The 11,889-nt window shown below is 48.1% G+C and overlaps 1 protein-coding gene across 1 annotated transcript in view; it reads right to left on the minus strand.

Moving 5' to 3' along the window:
- The window catches only part of ethe1 (ETHE1 persulfide dioxygenase), a 76,102-nt gene extending 69,358 nt beyond the window's left edge, over nt 1-6,744 (minus strand). Inside the window, exon 1 of the mRNA XM_072468948.1 lies at nt 6,591-6,744. Coding sequence (XP_072325049.1) covers nt 6,591-6,599 — 9 coding nt within the window. The 5' untranslated portion in view covers nt 6,600-6,744. The remainder of the gene's footprint in view (nt 1-6,590) is intronic.
- Between the last annotated feature and the right edge of the window lie 5,145 nt (nt 6,745-11,889).

Raw genomic sequence — 11,889 nt, forward strand, 5'->3', positions numbered from 1 at the left:
ACATTGTGTATTTTGTGTTGCCCTCTAATGTATTTCTTTTTTTTAATTTTATTTTCATGTACTTAATGTTGATCTGTTGAGCTGCTCGCAGAAAAATACTCTTCACTGTACCTCGGTACACATGACAATAAACAAAATCCAAATCCAAACAAATTGGATCTATTTAGTTGTAGTGTAAATAAATTAGCTTTGTTCAATACATCGCTTGATGTTCTTTGTGAGACACTACACTTCGAAGACATCCTCATTCAAAAATCCAAGAACATCACATGATACCAGGAGTGGACACCAGAAGGTGTGCTTGCTAAAGATAAGTAGGAAGGTGCAGAAAGAAACAAGACATTTGCAAGAAATTTCCGTGAGAAAAAACTTCGAAAAGTTTTCGAACCAGATTTTGACTTCAACGATGAAGTCGAAGCAAATCCCAGTTGAAGCCAGATGGAAGGTCTGCAAACTCCACAGCAGTTTTGTTCTTCGGGTAAAGTAGACGTTAATTGGCGCAATTTCAAGCAGCAGTTTGAATTGTATATCTCTGCCCTAGACCTAGAAGCGGCCAGCGACTAGCGCAAAATAGCTGTTTCTGACAGTGGCTGTTCACAAGCATTTGAAAGCACAACAAAGTTATTGAAAAGTTTGACAAGCACTGACAGTTACAGCAAAACAAAACGTTTGAATGGTAGGTGTTCAGGCAGAGTGCAAAAGGCAGGTGAAACGCTTGACTGCTTCATTATGGATCTGAGACTAAAAGCGCAGACATGTAATTTTTCAATTCTCCCAGTCACACTTTTGCGAGATCAGATAGTCTAAGGAGTAAACATTGACAAACTGCGAGAAAGGTTATTATGACAGTCTGATTTGACTTTAGAAGGCACAATCAGTAGGTGTAGAGTAAGCGAACTTGCAAGAAATCAATTATCGAAAATGACTGTCGGAGAAAGCGGCATGAAAACTGACAACGTGGCTGGCGCCATTAATGCAGTGGCGCACCTAAAAAAAGCCATTTCACACATGATGTCGCGAGCACCAGGACGTGCAAGGTGTGGCAACACGCATCAGATTTTAAAATGCCCTGCTCGTGGAAAAACCTGTGCTAAATGTCACAAGCTAAACTATTTCGCATCTCAATGCACATCGGGAACACATTCGCAGCAGTTTAAGAAGGCCTTCAGTACAAAGATTGGGAGTGTCTGCAATATGAACAGAAACCTCGGCAGAATGTTCATCTTCACCACTTGGACCCTCCCTGCCAAAGTAAAGTGCAGCGTGTCCCACCTCTTCAGATCCTCCCTAACCTCCTCCACTAGTTTTGTTAAATTCCATTTGTGAAGCATCGCCCTTTCCCTCGCTACCTGAATCCCCAGGTATCTAAACCTGTCTCTGAACACTTCAAATGGCATCCCCCCTAGGTTGGCTCACTGACCCAACTCGATCACCGGGAACACTTTACTTTTCCTGACATTTAGCTTATATCCCGAGAACGCCCAATGATCCTCCCCATGCTCTCCATCGGGCCCGAAACATACAAAAGTAGGTCGTCCACGTGTAGCGACACACGATTCTCCCTTCATCCCCTCGCAATCCCTTGCCGCTCTGCCGACCCGCTGATAGCCATAGTCAGAGGCTCCATAGACTGCCCAAACAGCAACTGGCGACAGCGGGCACCCCTGCCTTGTTCCCCTGTGTAGTTCAAAGTTCTGTGAACCCATGTCATTGATCCGTACACTCGCCATCGGTGCCACATAGAACAAGCGCACCAACGCACAATCTTGGCCCAAATCCGAACCTTCCCAGGATCTCAACCAGGTACTGCCAGTCCACCCGGTCGAATGCCTTCTACGCGCCATGGACATCATTTCCTCCGGCACCTGGACTCTCAACAGAATCGTGATCACGTTTAGCAGCCACATTATATTATGAGAAAGCTGCCTGCCCTTTTCGAAGCCTATTTGGTCCTTCGCAACCACCGGACACAACCTTCCATCCTTCCCGTCAGTACTTTCACATCCGTATTTAACAGTGATATGGGCCGATACGACCCAGATTCCAAAAGGTCCTTCCCCTTTTTTGGTATTACTGTGATCGTTGCCTGCATCATCATCTCCGACAGCTCCCCTTTCTCCAACGCTTCATTAAACGCTCCCAACAGTTGTGGTGCCAGGTCCGTTGCGAACTCCTGATAGAATTCCGCTGGGCCAGTACTGAGTGAGTGCTGCACTGTCGGAGGGTCAGTACTGAGTGAGTGCTGCCCTGTCGGAGGGTCAGTACAGAGGGAGTGCTGCACTGTCAGGGGGTCAGTGCTGAGGGAGTACTGCTCTGTCGGAGGGTCAGCACTGAGGGAGAGCTGCACTGTCAGGGGGCCAGTACTGAGGGAGAGCTGCACTGTCAGGGGGTCAGTACTGAGTGAGTGCTGCACTGTCGGGGGATCAGTACTGAGGGAGTGCTGCACTGTCGGGGGGTCAGTACTGAGGGAGTGCTGCACTGTCGGGGGGTCAGTACTGAGGGGGTGCTGCCCTGTCAAAGGGTCAGTACTGAGTGAGTGCTGCTCTGTCGGGGGGTCAGTACTGAGGGAGTGCTGCCCTGTCAGAGGGTCAGTACTGAGGGGGTGCTGCCCTGTCAGAGGGTCAGTACTGAGGGAGTACTGCACTGTCAGGGGGTCAGTACTGAGGGAGTGCTGCACTGTCGGGGGGTCAGTACTGAGGGGGTGCTGCCCTGTCAGAGGGTCAGTACTGAGTGAGTGCTGCACTGTCAGGGGGTCAGTACTGAGGGAGTACTGCACTGTCAGAGGGTCAGTACTAAAGAACAAACAAAGAACAAAGAAATGTACAGCACAGGAACAGGCCCTTCGGCCCTCCAAGCCCGTGCCGACCATACTGCCCGACTAAACTACAATCTTCTAAAAGAACAAAGAAATGTACAGCACAGGAACATGAGGGAGTGCTGCACTGTCAGAGGTGCTGTCCTTTAGATGAGACATCAATCCAAGGGCCCAGGGGTGGCAGTGGGAGGGGAGTTATCGCTGGTGTCTTGGGGGACAATATTCATCCTTCAACTGATATCACTGAAAAAAACAGATGATTTGAGTCATCACATTGCTGTTTGTGGGATCCTGCTGTGTGCAAATTGGCAGCTGAGTTTCCTGCGTTACCAAAATTCAAAAGTGCTTGTCTCTCTGCAAGCTTTACAGGTTGTCCCATGGCTGTCACAGGCGATATCTCAATGCAATCGTACGTTGATCCTGTCTTGCACTATAATGGCATTGCACCATCCAGAACGCAGTGGCCCAGCTTTCCCATATGGAGCAACACTGCCTCCCAGTGGCCAGAAAATCATTCACACGGGACGGTTTGTTTGGTTCTGACTATTTGTGAATGAACATTGTGGAATTAAATCACTGCTGGTGATGACTGGTGAATATTCTTTGTAGAAAGCATGAGTCAGATTCTGATGTTGTGAAAGACACAGAGTCAAGTGTGAGCCTTTCCTCTGAACCCAAATCGATGGGTCTTTCCTGTGGGAATCCCTTCAAGGTCACTTTGCTGGATAGTGGTAACTGAGGGGCGGTCACACTCAGGTTAATTTGCTGGTTGAGGGTGGTCTGAGGGGTGGTCACTTCGAGGTCACTTTGCTGGTCTGGGGAGTGTTTGAGCGGCGGTCATTCTGAGGTCAGGAGGATGTCTGAGGAGTGGTCACTTTGAGGTCATTCGGAGGTCTGTGCGTTCTTGGGGCAGTCACTTTGAGGTCAGTCTGCTGGTCAGGGTGGAGCATGTGAGGGGTGGTCACTCCGAGGTCACTCTGCTGGTCGGGGAAGTGGCCTAAGTGATGGTCACTCCGAGGTCTCTCTGCTGGTTGAGGAGGTGGTCTGAGGGATGGTCACTCTGCGGTCTCTCTGTGCCTCACCTGTTGTGATGGAGTTCTGGACGTTACACAGATCGATTCTGTGGAAAGTGCAGCATTCACCAGCTCAGACTTCAAGCTCAGAAACATGGCAGCATACACAGAGATTGAGAGAAAGAGAGAGAGAAAGATGGAGAGAAAGATGGAGAGAAAGATGGAGAGAAAGATGGAGAGAGAAAGATGGAGAGAGAAAGATGGAGAGAGAGAGATGGAGAGAGAGAGATGGAGAGAGAGAGATGGAGAGAGAGAGATGGAGAGAGAGAGATGGAGAGAGAGAGATGGAGAGAGAGAGATGGAGAGAGAGAGATGGAGAGAGAGAGATGGAGAGAGAGAGATGGAGAGAGAGAGATGGAGAGAGAGGGATGGAGAGAGGGATGGAGAGAGGGATGGAGAGCGGGATGGAGAGCGGGGTGGAGAGAGAGTTGAAGGGAGAGATGAAGGGAGAGATGAAGGGAGAGATGAAGGGAGAGATGGAGGGAGAGATGGAGGGAGAGATGGAGGGAGAGATGAAGGGAGAGATGGAGGGAGAGATGGAGGGAGAGATGGAGGGAGAGATGGAGGGAGAGATGGAGGGACAGAGGGCGGGACGGAGAGAGGGACGGACGGAGGGAGAGAGGGAGGGACGGATGGACGGAGGGGCGGATGGAGGGACGGACGGAATTTCTAGAGGCACATGAAAAGTGAAACATTGGTGAAGACCAATGTACGTCCCTTAAAGTCAGAAACAGGGGAATTTATAATGGGAGACAAATAAATGGCTGAGCAACTAAATACATACTTTGGTTCTGTCTTCACAATGAGGTCTCAAATGCATACCAGAAAAGTTGGGGAACACAGGGTTTGGTGAGAGGGAGGAACTGAAGAGCAATATTAGTAGAGAAATGGTGTTGGGAAAATTGATGGGACAGAAGGCTGATAAATCGCCAGGGCCTGATAATCTCTATCACAGAGTACATAAGGAAGTGGGTTTAGAAATAGTGGATGCATTGGCGATCATCTTCCAGGATTCTATTGACTCTGGAACAGTTCCTGCAGATTGGAGGGTAGCTAATGTAACTCCACTATTTAAAAAGGGAGGTTGAGAGAAAACAGGGAATTATAGACCAGTCAGCCTGACGCCAGTAATGGGGAAAATTCTCGAATCCATTATCAACAATTTATTAGCAGAGCAGAAGAAAATAGTGGCTGGATCAGACAGAGTCAGCATGGATTTATGAAGGGGGGGGATCATGCTTGATATATCGACTGGAATTCTTCGAAGATGTAACTCATAGAGTTGACGAGGGGAGCCAGTGGATGCGGTGTATTTGGACCAGGAATCACAGTGTGGGGACACGGGATAGGCCATTTGGAACAGAGATGAGGAAGTCCCACATAAGAGATTAGCATGTAAAATTAAAGCACTTGGGACTAGGGGTAGTGTATTGAGATGGATAGAAAACTCGTTGGCAGACAGGGAACAAAGAGTAGGAATAAATGAGTATTTTTCCAATTGGCAGCCACCGCCAAAATATAATTTCTCCAAATTTGCAGATGACATCAAGTTGTGTGGGATGGTGAGCTGTGAGGAGGATGTACAGATCCTTCAGTGTGATTTGGACAAGGTGAGTGATGGGCAAATGAATGGCAGATGCAGTATAATTTTGAGAAATGTGAGGTTATCCACTTTGGCAGCAAAAGTGAGAAGGCAGACTATAATCTGAATGGCCATAAATTAAGAGAGGGGAATGCGCAACGCGACCCGGGTACCCTCGTACACCAGTCACTGAAGGTCAGCATGCAGGTATAGCAAGCGGTAGAGAAGGCAAATGGTTTGCTGGCCTTCATTGAGAGGAATCGAGAACAGGAGCAGGGATGTCTTACTGCAATTATACAGGGCCTTGGTGTGGCCAAACCTGGAATATTGAGTGCAGTTTTGGTCTCCTCATCTGAGAAAGGAGTTCTTCCACTAGAGGGAGTGCAGGGAGGGTTTACCAGACTGATTTCCAGAATGGTGGAACTAACGTATGAGGAGAGATTGAATCGGTTATGATTGTATTCACTGGAGGTGGCACAACTGCTGCCTCACGGCGCCGAGGTCCCAGGTTCGATCCTGGCTCTGGGTCACTGTCCGTGTGGAGTTTGCACATTCTCCCTGTGTTTGCATGGGTTTCACCTCCACAACCCAAAGATGTGCAGGGTAGGTGGATTGGCCACGCTAAATTGCCCCTTAATTGGAAAAAAATAATTGGGTACTCAAAATTTTTTTTTTTTTTTTAAAGGATTGTATTCACTGGAGTTCAGAAGAATTAGGGGGGATCTCATAGAAACCTATAAAATGCTAACAGAACTAGACAAGATAGATGCAGGAAGGATGTTCCCGATGGTGGCTGTGTCCAGAACCAGGGCTCACAGTCTGAGGGTACAATGTAGACCATTTATGACAGAGATGAGGAGAAATTTCTTCATCCAGAGAGTGGTCGGCCTGTGGAATTTGTTACCACAGGGAGTAGTTGAGGCCAAAGCATTGCATGTTTTCCAAAAGCAGTTAGATATAGCACTTAGGACAAAGAGGATCAAAGGATATGGGGGGAAAGCAGGACTAGGCTACTGAATTGGATGATCAGCCATGATCATAATGAATGGCGGAGTGGGCTCGAAGGACCGAATGGTCTCCTCCTGCTCCTATTTTCTAAATTTCTACGTAATACACCTACCTCATCCATTGTGGATCATGTATAGTAACAGAGATTGATTCATTCCATGTTTGCTGTTCCCTCATTGCTTGATACAGAGATTGAAGGATCAATAAGTTGTGATTGGAAGTTTTTTTGCAGGTGATGTTTGAGAGGTCAGTGGGTCGGAGGCAGGTGTCGTGATCTCAGCATCTGTATATACATGAAGGGTTAATGTGTAGTCAGTACAGTCAGAAGGTCAGAGGGCAATGCTAACAGGGAGTATAAGTACAAGCTCAATCTGTTTTCCCGCTCTCTTTGGGTGTGTTGTGGCTAGAGAACAGAAGTGTATAGTTAGATCAGAGTGCAAAGTATAATATTCATAGTTAATCTAATTCTATCTTGTTTAATTTAACTACTAGTTAAAGTATTGAAGAATCAAACTCACAAGTTAATTGATTAGTTACTCAATACATTATTTGTTGTCACTGGACGATTTTGAGTATTCATCATCATCAAAGTTAAGTACATCTCGGCATAAACAAATGAGTAACATATATTACAATATAACAGCAGGTATCGTGTGTCAACGAGCAGCATTTGAGGACACATTACTGTGTCCCGATTCAGTGGTGTCAGATCTACCTCTGTCCAAGAGGGCACTTTCACATGATGTTTCAGTAATCTAGTAACTAGAATCTGAATGGTTCATCTCCCTCTGATCAGAGCAGAGCTTCACGCATACGCTGTGGTTATTGTTTCGACAGGTAACACGAACATCAATAAATATCATGTTGGCTATTGGATAAATATCAGCCTCAGGACCCCGGGGAGGACTCTTCACCCTGCCTGCCTGATCATCTTACAGAGAGTGACCGCAAGATCGTTTACACCCACCAGAGAGGGTGGACGGGGGGTGGCACGGTGGCGCAGTGGTTAGCACTGAGGACCCGGGTTCAATCCTGGCCCCAGGTCACTATCCATGTGGAGTTTACACATTCTCCCCGTGTTGGCGTGGGTCTCACCCCCACAACCCAAAGATGTGCAGGTGGATTGGCCATGCTAAATTGCCCCTTAAAGTGAAAAAATAATTGGGTACACACAATTATTTTAAAAAGGAGAGGGTAGACGGGGCTGCGGTTTAAAGTCTCATCTGAAAGATGGCATCTCCGACAGTGCAGCACTCCCTCAGTACTGACCCTCCGACAGTGCAGCACTCCCTCAGTACTGGCCCTCTAACAGTGCAGCTCTCCCTCAGTACTGACCCTCTGACAGTGCAGCTCTCCCTCAGTACTGACCCTCTGACAGTGCAGCACTCCCTCAGTACTGACCCTCTGACAGTGCAGCACTCCCTAGGTACTGACCCTCCGACAGGGCAGCACTCCCTCAGTACTGACCCTCTGACAGTGCAGCACTCCCTCAGTACTGACCCTCTGACAGTGCAGCTCTCCCTCAGTACTGACCCTCTGACAGTGCAGCACTCCCTCAGTACTGACCCTCTGACAGTGCAGCACTCCCTAGGTACTGACCCTCTGACAGTGCAGCACTCCCTCAGTACTGACCCTCTGACAGTGCAGCACTCCCTAGGTACTGACCCTCTGACAGTGCAGCACTCCCTCAGTACTGACCCTCTGACAGTGCAGAGCTCCGTCAGCACTGACACTCTGACAGTGCAGCACTCCCTCCGTACTGACCTTCTGACAGTGCAGCACTCCCTCAATACTGACCCTCCGAAGGTGCAGCACTCCCTCCGTACTGACCTTCTGACAGTGCAGCACTCCCCCAGTACTGACATTCTGACAGTGCAGAGCTCTCTCAGTACAGACCCTCCGACAGTGCAGCACTCCCTCAATACTGACCCTCCGACAGTGCAGCACTCCCTCCGTACTGACCTTCTGACAGTGCAGCACTCCCTCCGTACTGACCTTCTGATAGTGTAGCACTCCCTCAGTACTGACCCTCTGACAGTGCAGCATTCCCTCAGTACTGACAGTGCAGCACTCCCTCAGTACTGACCCTCTGACAGTGCAGCATTCCCTCAGTACTGACCCTCTGACAGTGCAGCATTCCCTCAGTACTGACAGTGCAGCACTCCCTCAGTACTGATCCTCTGACAGTGCAGCACTCCCCCATTACTGACCCTCTGACAGTGCAGCACTTCCTCAGTACTGAGCCTCTGACAGTGCAGCAGTCTCTCAGTACTGAGCCTCTGACAGTGCAGCACTCTCTCAGTACTGATCCGAATCCGAATCCTACCACCAAGCCTGTCATATGTGCTCTATCCCAGGAGATTGCAAGCTCAGCAATTTGGCCTCATGCTGGGGCTGTTGATAAATCAGTCAGGATCCCTGTGTCTAATCAAACCCCACTAAACATTGCTGGTGAAGAGGTACTGCCACCTGAGTAATGGTTGAGTGTGATTCCCCTCAGGTTCAACATCCAATAGTGTATAACTTTACAATAACAGACAATATCAGGCTGTACCATACTATATCAGACAATACCAGGTTAAGCAAACATTACCTGACTAAGCTCGTCACAGACTAACGACACAGACTCTCGGCAGCTGTGGCAAGGCGTAAACAATGTCGAATCTCCAGCAACAGCGTCCCCTCCCTGATGAAGTTAATGCATTCTATCGTCGTTTCGAGCAGGAAATCATCAAACCATTGTCAACTGCCCCAGCAGCTTCGGACACACCCATACCTAACGTCACTGATGCCAAACTCAGATAGACCTTCTTGAAAGTGAACCCTCGGAAAGCAACGGGTCCTGACGGAGTCCCTGGTCGTGCACTCAGGTCCTGCATGGACCAACGGGCGGGTGTGTTCGTGGGCATCTTCAACCTCTCCCTACTCTGTTCCAAGATTCCCAACTGCTTCAGGAAGACAACCATCATACCGGTGCCAAAGAAGAACCACTACCGTCCGATGGCCTTGCCATCTATCTTGTGAAGCTTCGAGAGTTTGGTCATGAGACACATCAATTCCATAATCCAGAATGCCTTGACCCACAGCAATTTGCATGCTGCCACAACCGGTCCACAGCAGCTGCCATCTCTTTGGCCCTGCACTCATCCCTGGAACATCTTGACAACAAGAACTCCTATGACAAACTCCTAATCATTGACCACAGCTCCGCCTTCAACAACATAATCCCAGCCAAACTCATATCAAATCTCCAACACCTGAGACTTGGCTCCTCCCTCTGCAACTGGATCCTCGACTTCCTGACCCATAGACCACAATCAGTAAGGAAAAACAACAACACCTCCTGCACGATAGTCCTCAATACCGGGACCCCGCAAGGCTGCATACTTAGCCCCTACTCAACTCCCTATACACCAGATGACTGTGTGGCAAAATTTGCCTCCAACTCCATCTCCAAGTTTGCTGAGGTCGGATCTTGAACAACGATGAGTCAGAATACAGGACGGAGATCAAGAACCTAGTGGAGTGGTGTAATGACAACAATCTCTCCCTCAACGTCAGCAAAACTAAGGAGCTGGTCATTGACTTCAGGAAGCAAATTTTCGTGCACACCCCTATCTGCATCAACAGGGCCGAGGTGGAGATGGTTTCAGTTTCAAATTCCTCGGTGTGCATATCACCAACAATCTGTCCTGGCCCACCCATGTCAAAGCTACGACCAAGAAAGCACAACAGCATCTATACTTCCTCAGCAAACTAAGAAAATTCGGCATGTCCAAATTGAGTCTTACCAATTTTTACACATGCACCATAGAAAGCATCCTATCGGGCTGCATCACAGTCTGGTATGGAAACTGCTCGGCCCAAGACTGTAAGAAACTTCAGAGAGCCGTGAACACCGCCCAGTACATCACACAAACCTGCCTCCCATCCATTGACTCCATCTACACCTCCCGCTGCCTTGGAAAAGTGGGCAGCACAATCAAAGATCTTTCCCACCCGGCTTGTTCACTCATCCAACTTCTTCTATCAGGCTGGAGATACAAAAGTCTGAGAACACACACTAACAGATTCAAAAACAGCTTCTTCCCCGTTCTTCATTCAGACTCCTGAATGACCTTCTTATGGACTGAACTGAGCTCTCTCCGCATCTTCTCTGCTCAGTAGTACTACACTCCTGTATGCTTCACCCGATGTCTGTGTCTATGTGTTTACATTGTTTATTTATCGTATGTGCTACATTTTTCATGTATGGAGCGATCTGCCTGGACTGTATGCAGAAGGATACTTTTCACTGTACCTCAGTACACTTGAAAATAAACCCAGTGGTATGGGGGCACAGTGGTTAGCACTCTCGCTCACCACAGCGCCAGGGTCCCAGGTTCGATACCCGGCTTGGGTTACTGTCTGTGTGGAGTCTGCAAGTTCTCACCGTGTCTGTGTGAGTTTACTCTGAGTGCTCTGGTTTCCTCCCATAAGTCCCGAAAGATGTATTGTTAGGAAATTTGGACATTCTGAATTCCCCGTCCGTGTGCCCGAACAGGTGCCGGAATGTGGCGACAAGGGGCTTTTCACAGTAACTTCATTGCAGTGTTAATGTGAGCCTACTTGTGACAGTAATGATTATTATTATTATATCCAATCCTTTGTGGACCCATGGCTCGAGTATGTATAACTTTGGAATTAATATTTGATTACTGTTTGCCATGGTAAAGTTACGCCATTGTGATTGAGATGGATTAATGGTGTGGGAGTACAGGTATTGTTTGGTCCAATAACCTTGTCACCGCGTGGATTGATTTCTATGATATTGTAAGCTGCATCGTGCATAATGCATCACTTTGCTGCAACAGAATCTATTCCACACTTGCAAATTACTTCCAGCTAGTCTCACCTCATCAGAAAACATTATTCGGACTCCCTTTCCCGAATTTCACACTGCTGAAAATGTACACTGTTGCCCCACACCCTTCACTGTAACAGTCTGATAGACCCCACACCCTCAGTGTAATACTCTGATATACCCCACACCCTCAGTGTAATACTCTGATTTACCCCACACCCCTCACTGTAACAGTCTGATATACACCACACCCTCAGTGCAACACTCTGATTTACCCCACACCCCTCACTGTAACAGTCTGATATACCCCACACCCTCAGAGTAATACTCTGATTTACCCCACATCCCTCACTGTAACAGTCTGATATACACCACACCCCTCAGTGTAACACTCTGATTTACCCCACACCCAACACTGTAACAGTCTGATATACCCCACACCCCTCAGTGTAACACTCTGAAATACCCCACACCCCTCAGTGTAATACTCTGATATGCCCCACACCCTCAGTGTAATACTCTGATATACCCCACACCCTCAGTGTAATACTCTGATTTACCCCACACC

This window comes from Scyliorhinus torazame, chromosome 12 (assembly GCF_047496885.1).
Source record: "Scyliorhinus torazame isolate Kashiwa2021f chromosome 12, sScyTor2.1, whole genome shotgun sequence".
Classification (NCBI taxonomy): Eukaryota; Metazoa; Chordata; class Chondrichthyes; order Carcharhiniformes; family Scyliorhinidae; genus Scyliorhinus; species Scyliorhinus torazame.